This window comes from Electrona antarctica (assembly GCF_951216825.1).
Source record: "Electrona antarctica genome assembly, contig: scaffold_141, whole genome shotgun sequence".
In the NCBI taxonomy this organism is placed as follows: domain Eukaryota; kingdom Metazoa; phylum Chordata; class Actinopteri; order Myctophiformes; family Myctophidae; genus Electrona; species Electrona antarctica.
In genome coordinates, this window is record NW_027638215.1 from 49154 (window position 1) to 70320 (window position 21167).

General features: G+C 44.5%; 1 protein-coding gene across 3 annotated transcripts in view; it reads left to right on the forward strand.

Moving 5' to 3' along the window:
- The first annotated feature begins 268 nt into the window (after positions 1–268).
- The window catches only part of LOC306918278 (cell division cycle protein 27 homolog), an 80168-nt gene continuing 59269 nt past the window's right edge, over positions 269–21167 (forward strand). For all 3 annotated transcript variants that reach the window (XM_079531154.1, XM_079531153.1, XM_079531155.1), the window contains exons 1-2: positions 269–530; positions 7055–7130. In XM_079531154.1, coding sequence (XP_079387280.1) covers positions 504–530; positions 7055–7130 — 103 coding nt within the window. In that variant the 5' untranslated portion in view covers positions 269–503. The remainder of the gene's footprint in view (positions 531–7054; positions 7131–21167) is intronic.

Here is a 21167-nt window from a genome sequence, read left to right on the forward strand (position 1 = left end):
CAACTAAACATATGTTGTGCCCCGCCCCCGGGACCCCAAATATGAATCTTGTTTAAAACATTTCATATTTATTTTATGTCCCTTTTTTCCCTCCGATATTCTGTTTTTAATTTTAATAGCAGATCTACAAGCTCACAACGCGTCGCGATGCGACCCGCTGTGGGCTTGTAGATCTGCTACTTTCAAATCAGTCGCAGTCGCTTCTTTTGAGCTTGTTTTCATAGAACTGGTTGCTTATTTCTCTCTCGGTGTAACGCAACCTGGCAACCCTGGTTCAAACGTTCGGCTCTCAGAGCAGAGCGCAGCTTTGCTAGAGAGGAGAAAACGTTATATATTATATTATAGTATTATATTATATTATAACTGTATGGTTGCATCGGTTTGGTCCAGAGGAGAACATCTAGATTCTATATAAAGTGTTTCATGGTCCAGAGAGGAGAGAAGAACAGAGAAGCGGAATAAAACATTGAATAAGTTCCAGCAACAACAGAGCCGACAGAGGGATGACGGTGCTGCAGGAACCCGTTCAGGTGAGCTCGTTGTGCGGGGAGACTTCTTACTACAGACCGCTGTCTGAGGCTGGAGGCCTGCGGGGATAGGAGGCTCCTAACCCGGCTGTTACTACAGCTACAGACCGCTGTCTGAGGCTGAGGCCTGCGGGGATAGGAGGCTCCTAGCCCGGCTGTTACTACAGCTACAGACCGCTGTCTGAGACTGAGGCCTGCGGGTATAGGAGACTCCTAACCCGGCTGTTACTACAGCTACAGACCGCTGTCTGAGGCTGAGGCCTGCGGGAATAGGAGGCTCCTAGCCCGGCTGGGAGTGTTACTACAGAGCGCTCGCTGTCTGAGGCTGAGGCCTGCGGGGATAGGAGGCTCCTAGCCCGGCTGGGAGTGTTACTACACACCGCTGTCTGAGGCTGAGGCCTGCGGGGATAGGAGGCTCCTAGCCCGGCTGTGACTTGTTACTACAGACCGCTGTCTGAGGCCCGCCGAGGCTTAGCTAACGGGTTAGCATTAGCATCAGCTAGCTGTCTGTGTTGTTTATTTATTGTTGTTTTGTCTCTGGGTTGTGTACGTGAGGTAGTGCACGTTGCTGTCAGTGTGTGTGTGGTCGTGCACGTTGCTGTCTCTGTGTGTGTGTGTGTGTGTGTGTGTGTGTGTGTGCATGTGTGTGTGCGCGCGTTCATTGAACAGTGTAACAACTTCATGTCGAAGCTAGCAGCTAAGCTAACGTCTCCCTGCAAGCCAGTAGAGTAGACTGCAGTACACATAGTATTATTACTGCTGCTATTACTAATTACATACTGTTACTACTACTACTACTACTACTGCTAGCCAGTAGACTGCAGTACACATAGTATTATTACTGCTGCTATTACTAATTACATACTGTTACTACTACTACTACTACTACTGCTAGCCAGTAGACTGCAGTACACATAGTATTAATACTGCTGCTATTACTAATTACATACTGTTACTACTACTACTACTACTACTGCTAGTCAGTAGACTGCAGTACACATAGTATTATTACTGCTGCTATTACTAATTACATACTGTTACTACTACTACTACTACTACTGCTAGCCAGTAGACTGCAGTACACATAGTATTATTACTGCTGCTATTACTAATTACATACTGTTACTACTACTACTACTACTGCTAGCCAGTAGACTGCAGTACACATAGTATTAATACTGCTGCTATTACTAATTACATACTGTTACTACTACTACTACTACTACTGCTAGTCAGTAGACTGCAGTACACATAGTATTATTACTGCTGCTATTACTAATTACATACTGTTACTACTACTACTACTACTGCTAGCCAGTAGACTGCAGTACACATAGTATTATTACTGCTGCTATTACTAATTACATACTGTTACTACTACTACTACTACTGCTAGTCAGTAGACTGCAGTACACATAGTATTATTACTGCTGCTATTACTAATTACATACTGTTACTACTACTACTACTACTACTGCTAGCCAGTAGACTGCAGTACACATAGTATTATTACTGCTGCTATTACTAATTACATACTACTACTACTACTACTACTACTGCTAGTCAGTAGACTGCAGTACACATAGTATTATTACTGCTGCTATTACTAATTAAATACTGTTACTACTACTACTACTACTACTGCTAGTCAGTAGACTGCAGTACTACACATAGTATTATTACTGCTGCTATTACTAATTACATACTGTTACTACTACTACTACTACTGCTACTACTGCTAGCCAGTAGACTGCAGTACTACACATAGTATTATTACTGCTGCTATTACTAATTACATACTGTTACTACTACTACTACTACTACTACTACTACTACTACTAGCCAGTAGACTGCAGTACACATAGTATTATTACTGCTGCTATTACTAATTCAATACTGTTACTACTACTACTACTACTACTTCTAGTCAGTAGACTGCAGTACACATAGTATTATTACTCCTGCTATTACTAATACTAAATACTGCTGCTACTACTACTAATACTACTCCTAGCCAGTAGATTAGACTGCAGTACACATAGTATTATTACTGCTGCTAATACTAATTACATACTGTTGTCTGTTACTACTACTACTACTACTACTACTACTACTACTACTACTACTACTACTACTGCTAGTCAGTAGACTGCAGTACACATATTATTATTAGTTCTGCTATTACTAATTATACTAAATACTGCTACTACTAATAATACTACTGCTAGCCAGTAGACTGTACATCGTCATCTTATAACTAACTGCTAAAACAGTGGTTTTCAAACCTTTTCATGTCCATTTCTTATTTAGCTTTTGAGCCATGGACCACCATTTGATGACATTTAGCCTCTCAGACCCATTTGAGCCACGGACCACCATTTGATGACATTTAGCCTCTCAGACCCATTTGAGCCACGGTCCACCATTTGATGACATTTAGCCTCTCAGACCCAAAACTAAAGAAAATGTTGTTGTCGTTGGATAATATTTTGTCCACATTTCCATGCTGTATTGATGTTGGTACCATTAGGAGAGATAACATGATGTCGGTACCATTAGGAGAGATAACATGATGTTGGTACCATTAGGAGATAACATGATGTTGGTACCATTAGGAGAGATAACATGATGTTGGTAACTTGGTACCATTAGGAGAGATAACATGGTGTTGGTACCATTAGGAGAGATAACATGATGTTGGTACCATTAGGAGAGATAACATGATGTTGGTACCATTAGGAGAGATAACATGATGTTGGTACCATTAGGAGAGATAACATGGTGTTGGTACCATTAGGAGAGATAACATGGTGTTGGTACCATTAGGAGAGATAACATGATGTTGGTACCATTAGGAGAGATATCATGGTGTTGGTACCATTAGGAGAGATACCATGATGTTGGTACCATTAGGAGAGATACCATGATGTTGGTACCATTAGGAGAGATAACATGATGTTGGTACCATTAGGAGAGATAACATGATGTTGGTACCATTAGGAGAGATAACATGATGTTGGTACCATTAGGAGAGATATCATGGTGTTGGTACCATTAGGAGAGATACCATGATGTTGGTACCATTAGGAGAGATAACATGATGTTGGTACCATTAGGAGAGATAACATGATGTTGGTACCATTAGGAGAGATAACATGATGTTGGTACCATTAGGAGAGATAACATGGTGTTGGTACCATTAGGAGAGATAACATGGTGTTGGTAGGAGAGATAACATGATGTTGGTACCATTAGGAGAGATAACATGATGTTGGTACCATTAGGAGAGATAACATGGTGTTGGTACCATTAGGAGAGATAACATGGTGTTGGTACCATTAGGAGAGATAACATGATGTTGGTACCATTAGGAGAGATAACATGATGTTGGTACCATTAGGAGAGATAACATGATGTTGGTACCATTAGGAGAGATAACATGGTGTTGGTACCATTAGGAGAGATAACATGGTGTTGGTAGGAGAGATAACATGATGTTGGTACCATTAGGAGAGATAACATGATGTTGGTACCATTAGGAGAGATAACATGGTGTTGGTACCATTAGGAGAGATAACATGATGTTGGTACCATTAGGAGAGATAACATGGTGTTGGTACCATTAGGAGAGATAACATGATGTTGGTACCATTAGGAGAGATAACATGATGTTGGTACCATTAGGAGAGATAACATGATGTTGGTACCATTAGGAGAGATGACATGATGTTGGTACCATTAGGAGAGATAACATGATGTTGGTACCATTAGGAGAGATAACATGATGTTGGTACCATTAGGAGAGATAACATGGTGTTGGTACCATTAGGAGAGATAACATGATGTTGGTACCATTAGGAGAGATAACATGATGTTGGTACCATTAGGAGAGATAACATGATGTTGGTACCATTAGGAGAGATAACATGATGTTGGTACCATTAGGAGAGATAACATGTCATGATGTTGGTACCATTAGGGGAGATAACATGATGTTGGTACCATTAGGAGAGATAACATGATGTTGGTACCATTAGGAGAGATAACATGGTGTTGGTACCATTAGGAGAGATAACATGGTGTTGGTAGGAGAGATAACATGATGTTGGTACCATTAGGAGAGATAACATGATGTTGGTACCATTAGGAGAGATAACATGGTGTTGGTACCATTAGGAGAGATAACATGATGTTGGTAGGAGAGATAACATGATGTTGGTACCATTAGGAGAGATAACATGGTGTTGGTACCATTAGGAGAGATAACATGGTGTTGGTAGGAGAGATAACATGATGTTGGTACCATTAGGAGAGATAACATGATGTTGGTACCATTAGGAGAGATAACATGGTGTTGGTACCATTAGGAGAGATAACATGGTGTTGGTACCATTAGGAGAGATAACATGGTGTTGGTACCATTAGGAGAGCAGTGATGTAAATAGGTTTTCAATGTAATGGGTCCCGGGATGCACAGGTGGTCATTCAAATGAGTCCCAAAAAATTCTTATGAGTCCCAAAAAAAATCACACCTGTGTGAAGTGAGTGGTGCAACTCCGTGAGGGGGTTCGCGGGGGGGGGGGGGGGGGGGGGGAATGCGCCCAGGGGGCCGGGCCGGTTCCGGCGTGCCGTGCCGTGTCCGAAACGGTTGAGAAATGACAGTTACCGTGTGGCGGTCCCTCTACTGTACCCTGTACTGTACTGTACTGTCACTGTAATGTATTGGCACCCCCCGAAAGCATCATACAGTTAATATACAGTTAATACGTTAGGTTGCGCACAGATGGAGAAAAACAACCATGCTATTTTTGTGCTCATACCCAGACACACACATAGCTCCGTAAGGGAGTGGTTGCACCACTAATAATAATAAAACATTTTTTATAAAAAAATATATATATAAAAATATCAAATAGGCCTATACAGTATATCTTTTTATGTAGGCTAGTAGTATTAGCAAGCACAACTCAGTAAGAAATACTAATAGTGGGCAACAGTGGATTTAACATAGCTTAATATACCAACCAAAAGTTGCAGTTGCAATTATTGTACTTAGCCAAAATGCAAATAGGTTTGCCATTGTGGATGTAAAATAATTTATTTGGAAAAGTGGAACTTAGAAGTCACTTGAGTCCCTGTCTACAGGGAAGAATGGCAGCTGCAAAAAAGACAGATTCACAAGCTCTCAACGCATCGCGTGCGCCTGTCTCTGCAGCGCCGTTTACAACGTGTTGAGAGCTTGTAGATCAACGTGAACGAACCCTGACACCAGCGCTGCAAAAACAAACGCGTTGAGAACCCGCAGATGCGCCCATCTCTGCAGCGCGTTGAGAGCTTGTAGATCTGTCTGTTTTTGCAGCGCTGGTGTCAGGATTCGTTCACGTTACAGGCGGACATGAAGTGAAGTTCAATCAGTGCGTTGAATCAGCAGCAGGCAGCAGCAACAAGCTAATAGCCAACACCACCACCAGTCTGTTAGCATAGCTTGTTGCTAACGATTTGTCACTCCGTCTTTTTCTTTTCTCTCTTTTATTATTTCCGCCCGACTTCACGGGTCGCGCATTGGGTTGTGATGAGACCCGATGTTGCAGCCTGTGTGTGACCGAAAGAGTGCTAGACTTCCACGTAGAACAGTGTGTGACCGAGAGAGTGCCATAGTCTTCAGTGCAGCCAGGATAAAGTTGCGTCCACAGGATGCAGAGGCTGGTGGTTTATTGCGTCCCATAACTATAAAGTGCGTTTTGGGACGCAAAACGCACCCTATTTACATCACTGGGAGAGATACCATGATGTTGGTACCATTAGGAGAGATAACAGGCAAACGATGATCAAAATAACAATTCTATAATTGTGCTTCTTGTAAATTAACTGATGCGGATGTTTAACAATAATTGAACTCTTGAGAGAGTAAAATGAAACACCACCTCTCCATCATTTAGCTGGGGACCACCTGGGCTGGAACCCACCCAAGGACCACTGGTGGTCCCTGGACCACTGGTTGAAAACCACTGTACTAAATTGTTGTAATCTCATGAACCAACATTTAATACTTTGATTTTTAATAACACATTTATGATGTGTGGTGAACTCGACGTGACTGGTGTGTGTGTGTGTGTGTGTGTGTGTGTGTGTGTGTGTGTGTGTGTGTGTGTGTGTGTGTGTGTGTGTGTGTGTGTGTGTGTGTGTGTGTGTGTGTGTGTGTGTGTGTGTGTGTGTGTGTGTGTGTGTGTGTGTGTGTGTGTGCGTGTGCGTGTGCGCGTGCGTGCGTTATTTAGCTGCCAGGGGCAGGTGGGCGACTCTTAGTGTTTTATTTAGCTGCCAGGGGCAGGTGGGCGACTCTTAGTGTTTTATTTAGCTGCCAGGGGCAGGTGGGCGACTCTTAGTGTTTTATTTAGCTGCCAGGGGCAGGTGGGCAACCCTCAGTGTTTTATTTAGCTGCCAGGGGCAGGTGGGCAACCCTTATTGTTTTATTGTCCTCACTAGTATAGTAATGTGTGTGTGTGTGTGTGTGTGTGTGTTACATACAGGCTGCGGTGTGGCAGGCTCTGAACCACTATGCCTACCTGGATGCTGTGTTCCTGGCCGAGAGACTATACGCAGAAGGTGAGAGAGAAAGAGAGAGACACACACACACACACACACACACACACACACACACACACACACACACACACACACACACACAGTGTTCCTGGTCGAGAGACTACACAGAAGGTTAGAGAGGCACGCACGCAGACAGACAGACAGACAGACAGACAGACAGACAGCACTTCGGCTGTCCTGATTGGTCCAGTGGAAAATAAACTGTAAATGTGTCTGTATTCATTGCGTATATATAGGAACACAGGGACTACTAAATGTCACGCCCCTAAATGAGACAACGCCCCCTTCTGGTTCGTTTCAACGGTGTACTGCAGCGCCCCCTTCTGGTCCGTTTCAACGGTGTACTGCAGCGCCCCCTTCTGGTCCGTTTCGACGCTGTACTGCAGCTTATAACTCAGACTTATTATTTCAATAGTCCTGATTGTTATAACAACAGTCTCTCTTGTCAAAACTCGACTATTGTAACGCCCTCCTTACTGGCCTACCGGCATGTGCACTTAAGCCTCTCCAACTGATCCAAAATGCCGCAGCTCGCTTGGTCTTCAACCAGCCAAAATTCTCACATGTCTCCCCCCTGCTCCGCTCCCTCCACTGGCTCCCGGGCGCTGCCCGCACAGAATACAAAACCCTGATGCTGGCATTCAAAGCAACCAGAGGTATGGCTCCCCCATATCTTGCAAGTATGATTGAACCCTACAAACCCTCCCGCGCACTCAGATCAGCCAATGCAGGGAAGCTGGAAGTGCCCTCACTAAAAACGCCGGGACAACGCTCCAACCGTCCCAAACTCTTCTCCCTTCTGGCTCCAAAACTGTGGAATGCACTCCCCGTTGCAGTCAGAACTGCAGCATCACTCCCAATCTTCCGCCGTAGTCTGAAAACCCACCTTTTCAGACTCCACCATGGCCCATAGCACTTACCCTACCCCCTTAGACAGCACTTTTTAGACTTAGATAGCATTTGATACAGACTTATAGCATGTCATGTAGACAGCACAATAATTGCATTGTATGTAGTCATAGCACTTCATAGTATATATGTACAGCATAGTATAGTATATATGTATAGTTTATAAGCAACCAAAGGCATGGCCCCCCCATATCTCACAAGTATGATCGTACCCTACAAACCCTCCCGCTCACTCAGATCAGCCAACGCAGGGAAGCTGGAGGTACCTTCACTAGAAACGCCGGGACAACGCTCCACACGTCCCAAACTCTTCTCCCTTCTGGCTCCAAAACTATGGAATGCACTTCCCATTGCAGTCAGAACTGCAGCCTCACTCCCAATCTTCCGCCGTAGTCTGAAAACCCACCTCTTCAGACTCCACCATGGCCCGTAGTAGGGCTGGGTGCAATAACCGCAATATCGCCATACCGCCGGTATACATTTTTTTTTTTTTTTTTTTTTTTTTTTAAAGTTTTTTTTGTCCGTGCTGTTCTGGCGCCCTAGGTTCTAACCCTAACCCTAACCCTAGTTCTAACCCTAACCCTGGGTTCTAGGCCTAAGTGCATATGGTTGATATGAAATAAAGTGTATCATAATAAACAGTGAGGCTCAGTCAGTCTAATCATATGCCAGCAACACCAGAGGGAGTTCAACAAACCATGTGCAACCCAGATTCGGCACAAACAAGTATTGATTGATTGATTGATTGAACTATTTATTAACAGTTTGCAGAATTACAGTAGCCTACATTTCAAGCACAACTCAATACAAAGACTGTTAACTGCGAGTGGACAACCCAATAAAGCATTACACTTGTTTACAAGAGGGTCCACCTAAATTAATTTCACTCCTATGCCACAAAAATGTGGAACGCCCTACCAACTGTCATTAAGACATGTAAATCCCTTGACTCCACCCACCCCTTTTCCCCCTCACTGTATATGTTTTTCCCCCTTTTTACCTCCTTTATGATGATTTCCTGTTTTTGGCTTTATAGAAGTGTATAGTGTACAAAATGTTATGATGAATTGAACAAGGTGGACCCTCTTGTAAACAAGTGTAATGCTTTATGGTGTCGTCCACTCACAGAGTAACAGTTAACAGTTTTTGTATTGAGTTGTGCAAATGTACTGTAAACTGTTAATACAAACTTAAATCAATCAATCAAGCAATAATGTTAACTCATGGCTTGGGGACTGGGGAGGCGCGCAGTTGCTGCGTGGTGTGGAGCGGCTGGAAGTTGAACCTTTCAATTCATCATATATTAAATCTATCAGTTAACTTGGAATTTGTTTAATATGTTTAAGATTTTAGGTTCCATGATGAGGGGACGTTTTTGAATGGTGGTGTTTGTTTCATGCGATGCGCTGCTGAGCGGGCATTTCATTGGAGTGAGAATGGTTGCCATTGCGATTCCAAGTGAGACAGTGTGCGGGATTCTTTTTTTCTCTACTTCTCAGTTCCAGTTATCCGACGCACCTGTCCATTGTAGGTGTGCAGAAGGACTTTTTCTTATAGTCAGTCAAAAGATAAAAACAGTTCTGTCCGTCCTGTCTGTACAGCTCTCTCTCTCTCTCTCTCTCTCTCCCTCCCTCTCCCCCTTTCTCTTCTCTCGCTGACAGACATCAATACAAAGTTGAAACCGTTACGATGCGCCATTATCCATAGGCTACAGCCTAATGTCTCTCTCTCTCTCTCCCTTTCTCTTCTCGTCTCTCGCTGACAGACATCAATACAAAGTTGAAACCTGTTACCTACGATGCGCCCTTATCCATAGGCTACACGTTTAGCCTAATCTTTCTCTCTCTCTCTCTGACGGTCTGAGCAATGCACGATGCACCTGGCTGTTACAATAGCGCGAGGTATTAATATTCTCTCAAAACAAAGTCGGACAATGTTTTAAATTAGGCTACTCCAAACCAGACCCACCTATAAATGTTGTATGTTGTGACATCAATGGGATCGCAGGAAAAAGACGCTCAACACAACTTGTCTTGATCTGAAATGATGTTAAATCCGTTCGCTTTTTTATTTCTTTTTTTAACAGCGGGCTGCGGGAGATGTCTGACGCAGTTGATTTGATTGACACCCGAACACGTGTTGCGGCATTGACATGCCAATCTTTCCTTAATAAAACTGTAGTCCATAATATCCGTTCCAAAACTCTGTTTGCCTGCACCTCCTGATAGCTAACGCCCCCCCAACGCCCAGAATGGTTTATTTGGCCCAAAAGGATTTATATATATTATAATCACACAATCAAAGTCCGGATCGTTTGCAGCTGGGGTTAAAATTGCCTCGCGCTGCGCAAGCGTCTTCACAATAGCGCTGTTGTGGATTTAATTTTGGTAAACTGGATAACAACAGAAACACGTGGAAAAGCTATATGAGTCGTCTTGTCTGTTGTCTCTGTAACGGTGCCACTGTGTGTGTGTGTGTGTGTGTGTGTGTGTGAGCGAGCTGTGAGGGGAGGCCGCCGCGGCCGCGCATGAGGAGGAATGACACTGGAACTGCACTAAAGACACACAGCTGCTCTATACATCTCCGTATACGGTGTTTTACCGGATTTTGCAGACCTGCTCTAACATCTCCATACACGGTGTTCCACCGGACTAAATAACACTATAAAACCGGAGGATTTTTTTTTCGCGCGCGGGGGGGGGGGGGGGGGGGGGGGGGGGGGCGGTAATTATCGCCATACCGGCGGTATGGGGGCCGACAATAACCGCGGTAATAAAAATCCCATACCGCCCCAGCCCTAGCCCGTAGCACTTGCCCTAGCCTAGCCCCTTAGATAGCACATTATGTAGACTTAGATAGTATTTTAAACAGACTTATAGCTTGTTATGTAGACAGCTCTAGAATTGCACTTCATGTAGTCATAGCACTTTATAGTACACATGTATAATATATTATATAGTATAGTATGTATAGTTTACATAGATACTCCACTGTTACGTTCTTAGTTTACGCATGATTCATGATAACTACTTTTTATACATGTGATGTACGCCATGCTTTTTGTTATTGCTTAATGTAAGTCGCTCTGGATTAAGAGCGTCTGCTAAATGCCTAAATTGTAAATTGTAATATGTACAGTGTCATTATATAGATATGTTCTAGCTACGTTCTTAGCTTACGCATGTTTCTTGATAAATGCTTTTTATATATGTGATGTATTCCCATGCTTTTGTTCTTGCTAAATGTAAATCGCTCTGGATTAAGAGCGTCTGCTAAATGCCTAAATTGTAAATTGTAACAATCAGGACTTGAAGTAATAAGTCTGAGTTATAAGCTGTCAATGCAATCTCTAAGAGAGGCATCATAAAATACCCTGATTTCACTGGTTCATTACTGAGGCTGTAGCGATTTTGTCTTTGTGCTCCAATGAAGTGTCTCATAGTAATAGACTATGTGACAATCAGGTATAGTCTGGTGACCACCGGAGAGACGGGTGACAGCCGGAATGTAGACGGCACCCCGGGAGCAGTATGGGTTAGCGCCCCAGCCTGCATCCTCCGTGAGGAGGAAGCCCAAAAACCTTCGATGAGGCCTTTAGGAGGGCCATTCGAGCCGCAAGTGGAGCCTGCAGTGCTACCGTTGCCCAGCGGTGGAGTCTGCAGAACCATTGCGGCTCAAGAATCCACCACTCCTGAATGAAGTGTCTGGTACTGGGAGTCTGGTGCAACGCACAGGTCCTCGCTGTACTCCTGATGAGAGCAGGAGTGGACCTGGTGAGACGTAGGAGGGGCCCGGACAGGTGGCAACCCACAGAGCCTAGTCCCTCCTCATGCCAGAATTGTACCTCTCAGTCCCGGCAGAGTAGTTCTGGAGTAGTTCCAACGGATTGTGTGGCTCTGGTCTTTCCCTAGTGGGTCTGATCGAGGGTAGCTACTGGGACGTAAGTCGGGACTTGATCACCCCGGCTAGGTCACCCGAGTGAGGGGTATGATGTTTGCGAGACCCGAAACCCTGATGACCTTGGGATACATCACTGAGGAGACGTCCCAGTTGCATCCATGCGATGTATTTTCGTTCTCCCATATGTTTGATTTGGCCTATTCATTGTCACATACCTGTCATCTCAATATACAACCTGAACCCACAATGTGCTATAATATACTGTATCAGTGTGTTTTAATGTCACATACCTGCCATCTCTATACAACCTGAACCCACAATGTACTATAATATACTCCATCAGTTTGTAAATCTCAAGTCAAAGTGGTCGCACGGTATATACATCACGGTTGTTTTATATGCTATGTAATTGTTGAAAATGATCCAAACAGCATCTTGCAAGACTAATTATTAATACTCATCTGGGAGCGGCACTAGGTCAGGGATGTGGAACTCACTTTGGGGTGGGGTGGACCACCACCGGTGGACCACCAGTGGACCACCAGTGGACCACCGGTGGACCACCAGTGGACCACCAGTGGGGGCCGCATTGGACGAAATGTGACTTCATGAGGGCCGGAGCAGTCACGGACTGCAAGCATGCTCACGCATGTTTATGTACACAGCTGTCACTTGGCTTTGTTTTTCTTCCTGTTGTCCCAGTCACTGCTATAGCTACACTACATCACACTCATAAGAATAGCTACTTACAGTATTGACTTTCATTATTGGTATTATGCCTGTAGCCTAGAAGACGTTTGCTATGAGAGATGCTGTTTTTATTTTGGAGCGCCAATAAACCATTTGAAAATAGAATATTTAAATTTCAAATACTGTCTCCGCTGAAATTTGTAAATGGCTACACAACCCTTGGTTTTATGCAGGCCTGCAATAACTATATTTATTTTAAAAATCCTAATTGTTATTTTTCAAAAATAGCCAAAAGGAGAAAACAAATGAAAACCATGACATTTTATCTCTGTCTTGCGGGGAGCTCAGAACTGGGATTGAGCATTTTGGTTTATATTTCTTTAAAAAAATCATAACTTTTGACAGGAATGTGCTAGAGACTTAGTTTTTTTTGACAGACTCAGACATTTATGCTCTACAAGCCTAAATCATCTCGCGGGCCGGTTCCGGCCCGCAGCCCGTATGTTTGACATGGCTGCACTAGGTAGTTGAAAATGTCAGGATATGCCACTCTTATTTCCGCCATTATTCAGCCAGGTTAAGTATACACGTTGACAACGGTAAAACACACCACCAGAGCTCCGTGGTAGGTAGAGCATATACAGCTCCATCTCACTGAATTAGAATATTTTGTAAAAGTTAATTTTCTTCTGTAATATTGATGATTATGGCATACAGCTCATGAAAATCAAAAAATCCTATCCTATCTTTTACGAGACCACAACGTTTTTTTTTAAACAAGAAATGTCGACCATCTGAAAAGTATATTGTATGCGGTTAATACTTGGTCTGGGCTACTTTTGAACAAATTATTTCATCAGTGGGGCGTGGCATGGAGGTGATCAGCCAATGGGGCGTGGCATGGAGGTGATCAGCCTGTGGCACTGTTGAGGTGTTATGGAAGCCCAGGTTTGCTTTGATAACAGCCGTAAATTAATTTATATTGTTCAGTCTCATGTCTCACACCTTCCCCTTGACAATACAACCTAGATTCTCTGTGGGGTTCAGGTCAGGCCAGTTGGCTGGTCAGTTAAGCACAGTAATACCATGGTCAGTACACCAGTTACTAGTAGTTTTGGCTCTGTGGGCAGGTGCCAAGTCGAGCTGGAAAGGAAAATTAGCATCAACATAAAGCTTGTCAATGTATGGAGGCACACAGTGCTGTAAAACATCATAATAGATGTTTGTTGGGACATGACAAAACACAGTGCTGATTTAGGCCGTGTTATCTGCTGGTGTTGGTCCACTGACAGTGAAAACTTAATAATGGTTTCAACACAGCCATCTTTTTAGAGTACATTGTGCTTCAGTACGTTGACAAGCTTCATGAAGATGCTAATTTTCCTTTCCAGCTAGATTTTGCATCTGCCCACAGAGCCAAAACTACTAGTAACTGGTGTACTGACCATGGTATTACTGTGCTTAACTGACCAGCCAACTTTATCACTTGTCACTTTATGCACAATGAATGGAGAATATATTCAAGTTTAACTTTTTGAATTATATTACAATTATATTACAACTTTTTCAAAATATTCTAATTCAGTGAGATGGAGCTGTATATAAGCCCATGACATGTAACTCATTCTGTCGTCTACCTTTATTCTGTCTCCTCTGCTCCGTTAACATTATGGGTAACTCATTCTGTCTGTCGTCTCCTCTCTGCTCCGTTAACATTATGGGTAACTCATTCTGTCTGTCGTCTCCTCTCTGCTCTGTTAACATTATGGGTAACTCATTCTGTCTGTCGTCTCCTCTCTGCTCCGTTAACATTATGGGTAACTCATTCTGTCTGTCGTCTCCTCTCTGCTCCGTTAACATTATGGGTAACTCATTCTGTCTGTCGTCTCCTCTCTGCTCCGTTAACATTATGGGTAACTCATTCTGTCTGTCGTCTCCTCTCTGCTCCGTTAACATTATGGGTAACTCATTCTGTCTGTCGTCTCCTCTCTGCTCTGTTAACATTATGGGTAACTCATTCTGTCTGTCGTCTCCTCTCTGCTCCGTTAACATTATGGGTAACTCATTCTGTCGTCTCCTCTCTGCTCTGTTAACACTTTGATTGCTACAAGATCTCGACAGGCCTATTTGGATGTTGCTACCGTTTAACATTGCACAAAGGCCTTGTTCGGGGGCCCACAGCAAAATTTTCTCTTATAGCGAGAATCACACGCATACATCAAAAGAAAGCTGAACTTGTCCACTTCAATTTAAAAAATACATTTTGATTTTACCATGTTCCATTCTGGAGATATTGACCTTTTTGCAACACCTGCATTTGCCTGGAAGTGGTTATCTTGAACAGCGAGCAGAGTTATGGATGGTTTAAAGTCAGAGACATTGACAGGCAGATATAAAATTGAACCCAATAAATATCCTATACATCCTATACACCGAATGAAAGCCCTGAATGTGTACTTTTACGAGGAAAAGAGTAAACATTGATCCCATGTACAGTTAGACAGTAATTGGTTATTGAATGCAGCTTGTGCCCACCAGATAACTTCAGAGAAGACATGGACGTGAACTCCTCAATATTCACAAAATAAGGCCTATAGCGACATATAAATACTATATACCGTATGAAACAGAAGACTCTCTGCTTTCATAAGAAAAAAACTTCTACTGTAGTAATAATACAAATCACACCCATGTGAAGTGAGTGGTGCAACTCTGTCCCATATTCTGTTCTCTGCTTATTCAATACAGCTCGCTATATACGGACTGAGGCAGAAAGTCATGTAAACCTTTTATTTACAGTTTGGTCTGTAAACTTCTACTGTAATAATAAAAATCACACCCCTGTGAAGTGAGCGTTGCAACTGTTCTGTACTTATTCACTACAGCTCGCTATATACGGACTGAGACAGAAAGTCATGTAAACCTTTTATTTACAGTTTGGTCTGTAAACTCTACAGTTGCGCGCAACTGTAGAGAACAGTTGCACCGCTCACTTCACAGGGGTGTGATTTTTATTATTACAGTAGAAGTTTACAGACCAAACTGTAAATAAAAGGTTTACATGACTTTCTGCCTCAGTCCGTATATAGCGAGCTGTAGTGAATAAGTACAGAACAGTTGCAACGCTCACTTCACAGGGGTGTGATTTTTATTATTACAGTAGAAGTTTACAGACCAAACTGTAAATAAAAGGTTTACATGACTTTCTGCCTCAGTCCGTATATAGCGAGCTGTATTGAATAAGCAGAGAACAGAATATGGGACAGAGTTGCACCACTCACTTCACATGGGTGTGATTTTTATTATTACTACAGTAGAAGTTTTTTTCTTATGAAAGCAGAGAGTCTTCTGTTGCATACGGTATATAGTATTTATATGTCGCTATAGGCCTTATTTTGTGAATATTGAGTACGGGTCCATGTCTTCTCTGCAGTTATATCTGGTGGGCGCAATGTGCATCCACCCAGTAACCAATTTATGACAGACTGTACATGGGATCAATGTTTACTCTTTTCCTCGTAAAAGTACACATTCAGGGCTTTCATTCGGTGTATAGGATGTATAGCATATTTATTGTGTGTGTTGTTATATCTGCCTGTCAATGTCTGACTATAAACCTTCATAACTCTGCATCCTTTAGATGATGATGATGATTCACTGCTTTCATTGTTTTGATCGCAGTAACATTGGGGGGGGGGGGTCATGGGCACATTGGGCAGCAAAAGTCTTGATCGTACGGCTATAAAAAGTCCCATTCCACCGTTCGGTTCAGAACTATAGTATAACGGTGAGACGCGTTGTCATCATGAGCTGATTTTGTTTTTCAAGCTAGTATAGGGAACATGCCTGGGCATGCACGGTTTAGGACGCGGAAAAGTTCGTTATACATTACACCCGGGTCGATTACGTCCCCGACGCGTTCATTGCGGTCTTATCACTACAATTATAATGAATAAAAAAGCGTTACAATCACACGTCTGAGCGATCTCCGATTATGACGGCTCTGCATGGCGATACGTGATCCACCAACGGTAGACTGTCTGTTGTCATGGCGGCCCCTCTCGATACTGTAGTTCGTTTGTTAGTTCGTAGTATTGTAGGCTCGGGGATCGTTTGGTCGCTACAGTATGAAGAAGTAAACATGCATCTGTCCATGTGTGTTGCCGATCTGGTGCAGAATCTGCAGATCATGTGTTAGGCAGCGTAACAGCGTTCCGTATGTTTTTTTCCGAGACATGAGCCCCCATCTCGCAAGGCCCTCCTCCTGCAGGAGAAACAGGAGGGGAGGGGGGAATCGAGTATAAAAGCCAATAGGTGGAGGAAAGCCTGGTGAGGCGAGGTTAGGTGAAATTTGATTCTTTTCACACACGGGCTACATCGGCATGGGCGCATCCATTCTACACTGGTTTATACACGTAAAGCGGCCCGCCCTCCTGTTTTCAGGAGGGGAGGGTTTTTTTTTTTTTTTTTTTTTGATCACGTGAGCGGGACTAAGCAGCAATGATAGGGCGATGGTTCTTCATTGTCCGGGTGGGTAAAAAGATGAATGAAAGTATGCTATAAAAAAGTGATTGAAACGTATTGATACGTGATCCGCACCCGACGTTTGATTAATTGATAACGTATTGATACGCGATTCGCGTCGGCTGTGTTAACATTATGGGTAACTCATTCTGTCTGTCGTCTCCTCTCTGCTCTGTTAACATTATGGGTAACTCATTCTGTCTGTCGTCTCCTCTCTGCTCTGTTAACATTATGGGTAACTCATTCTGTCTGTCGTCTCTTCTCTGCTCCGTTAACATTATGGGTAACTCATTCTGTCTGTCGTCTCCTCTCTGCTCCGTTAACATTATGGGTAACTCATTCTGTCTGTCGTCTCCTCTCTGCTCCGTTAACATTATGGGTAACTCATTCTGTCTGTCGTCTCCTCTCTGCTCCGTTAACATTATGGGTAACTCATTCTGTCTGTCGTCTCCTCTCTGCTCTGTTAACATTATGGGTAACTCATTCTGTCTGTCGTCTCCTCTCTGCTCTGTTAACATTATGGGTAACTCATTATGTCTGTCGTCTCCTCTCTGCTCTGTTAACATTATGAGTAACTCATTCTGTCTGTCGTCTCCTCTCTGCTCTGTTAACATTATGGGTAACTCATTCTGTCTGTCGTCTCCTCTCTGCTCCGTTAACATTATGGGTAACTCATTCTGTCTGTCGTCTCCTCTCTGCTCCGTTAACATTATGGGTAACTCATTCTGTCTGTCGTCTCCTCTCTGCTCTGTTAACATTATGGGTAACTCATTCTGTCTGTCGTCTCCTCTCTGCTCTGTTAACATTATGGGTAACTCATTCTGTCTGTCGTCTCCTCTCTGCTCCGTTAACATTATGGTTAACTCATTCAAGTGGTAAATTAAATATGAAATACATTCTCTATTGAGAAAACAACAATATATGTTGACAAAGACACTTCATAGTACATTTGGAAACATATTTTTATTCAAATCAATATAGTCTTCAGTTCATTTCGTATTATTTAAAAAATAGGCTAACTACAGTTGAATTTCAATGGACTTCTATGGGCTGGCCTGCAGTACACCGTTCTAACGGACCAGAAGTGAGGATGCTGTCTCATTTGGGTGGCGTGGAATTTGTAGTCCCTGTGTGTCTCTATCTAGTGTGCGTCTGAGCATAGACATGGTAACGCCCCGCCTGCCTCTGATTGGCCTACCGACACTGAGCATAGACATGGTAACACCCTGCCTGCCTCTGATTGGCCTACCGACACTGAGCATAGACATGGTAACACCCTGCCTGCCTCTGATTGGCCTACCGACACTGAGCATAGACATGGTAACGCCCCGCCTGCCTCTGATTGGCCTACCGACACTGAGCATAGACATGGTAACGCCCCGCCTGCCTCTGATTGGCCTACCGACACTGAGCATAGACATGGTAACACCCTGCCTGCCTCTGATTGGCCTACCGACACTGAGCATAGACATGGTAACGCCCTGCCTGCCTCTGATTGGCCTACCGACACTGAGCATAGACATGGTAACGCCCTGCCTGCCTCTGATTGGCCTACCGACACTGAGCATAGACATGGTAACGCCCTGCCTGCCTCTGATTGGCCTACCGACACTGAGCATAGACATGGTAACGCCCCCCCTGCCTCTGATTGGCCTACCGACACTGAGCATAGACATGGTAACGCCCCGCCTGCCTCTGATTGGCCTACCGACACTGAGCATAGACATGGTAACGCCCCCCCCTGCCTCTGATTGGCCTACCGACACTGAGCATAGACATGGTAACGCCCCGCCTGCCTCTGATTGGCCTACCGACACTGAGCATAGACATGGTAAGGCCCCGCCTGCCTCTGATTGGCCTACCGACACTGAGCATAGACATGGTAACGCCCCCCCTGCCTCTGATTGGCCTACCGACACTGAGCATAGACATGGTAACGCCCCCCCCTGCCTCTGATTGGCCTACCGACACTGAGCATAGACATGGTAACGCCCCGCCTGCCTCTGATTGGCCTACCGACACTGAGCATAGACATGGTAAGGCCCCGCCTGCCTCTGATTGGCCTACCGACACTGAGCATAGACATGGTAACGCCCCGCCTGCCTCTGATTGGCCTACCGACACTGAGCATAGACATGGTAAGGCCAGGCAAAATAAATTGTTTGTCTCCGATTGGCTGTCATTTTTGGGCTGAGTCGGTAGGGAATTTATTTTATTATATTTTTTTATTTTATTTTTACGCGGAAGAATGGGTCCCTACGGCAATGATGGATAGGCTTCTTTTTTAATAACTTCAATATTTGCCCGAGTATAGCTAGCTAGTGCTACAGGTTAAAAGACAAAAAACATAGCTTAGCAGCCCTGGTCCAGTGCTTACAGCGAGTAGAGAGAGACTCGCTGTAAGCACTGGACCAGGGCTATCCAAACAGTAGCCCTGGTCCAGTGCTTACAGCGAGTAGAGAGAGACTCGCTGTAAGCACTGGACCAGGGCTATCCAAACAGTAGCCCTGGTCCAGTGCTTACAGCGAGTAGAGAGAGACTCGCTGTAAGCACTGGACCAGGGCTATCCAAACAGTAGCCCTGGTCCAGTGCTTACAGCGAGTAGAGAGAGACTCGCTGTAAGCACTGGACCAGGGCTATCCAAACAGTAGCCCTGGTCCAGTGCTTACAGCGAGTAGAGAGAGACTCGCTGTAAGCACTGGACCAGGGCTATCCAAACAGTAGCCCTGGTCCAGTGCTTACAGCGAGTAGAGAGAGACTCGCTGTAAGCACTGGACCAGGGCTACAAGCTCACAACGCGTCGCAGCGCTCTGTTAGCTAGCTAGCTCACACACACTACACAGTAGAGCTCTTCATGGGTCAAAAAAAATGGTTCCGAAATCCAAAATAAATCTGTGACATTCCGAATTTCCGAGAGACCCGACCCAGCCAGGCAGACATACATGTGGACAGACAGAGAGAGAGAGAGAGGTTCCCTACAGACATACATGTGGACAGACAGACAGAGAGAGAGAGAGAGAGAGAGAGAGAGAGAGGAGGTTCCCTACAGACATACATGTGGACAGACAGACAGAGAGAGAGAGAGAGAGAGAGAGAGAGAGAGAGAGAGAGAGAGAGAGAGAGAGAGAGAGAGAGAGAGAGGGTTCCCTACAGACTGCGTGCTGCAGTAGAGGGTGAGAGAGAGAGAGAGAGGGGTTCCCTACAGACAGAGAGAGAGAGGTTCCCTACAGACAGAGAGAGAGAGAGGGGTTCCCTACAGACAGAGAGAGAGGGGTTCCCTACAGACAGAGAGAGAGAGGGGTTCCCTACAGACAGAGAGAGAGAGAGAGAGGGGTTCCCTACAGACAGAGAGAGAGAGAGAGAGGGGTTCCCTACAGACAGAGAGAGAGGGGTTCCCTACAGACAGAGAGAGAGAGAGGTTCCCTACAGACAGAGAGAGAGAGGTTCCCTACAGACAGAGAGAGAGAGAGAGAGAGAGGGGTTCCCTACAGACAGAGAGAGAGAGAGAGAGAGAGGGGTTCCCTACAGACAGAGAGAGAGAAAGGTTCCCTACAGACAGAGAGAGAGGGGTTCCCTACAGACAGAGAGAGAGGGGTTCCCTACAGACAGAGAGAGAGAGGGGTTCCCTACAGACAGAGAGAGAGGGGTTCCCTACAGACACAGAGAGAGAGGTGTTCCCTACAGACAGAGAGAGAGGGGTTCCCTACAGACAGAGAGAGAGGGGTTCCCTACAGACAGAGAGAGAGGGGTTCCCTACAGACAGAGAGAGAGGGGTTCCCTACAGACAGAGAGAGAGGGGTTCCCTACAGACAGAGAGAGAGGGGTTCCCTACAGACAGAGAGAGAGGGGTTCCCTACAGACAGAGAGAGAGGGGTTCCCTACAGACAGAGAGAGAGGGGTTCCCTACAGACAGAGAGAGAGAGGGGTTCCCTACAGACAGAGAGAGAGAGAGAGAGGGGTTCCCTACAGACAGAGAGAGAGAGGGGTTCCCTACAGACAGAGAGAGAGGGGTTC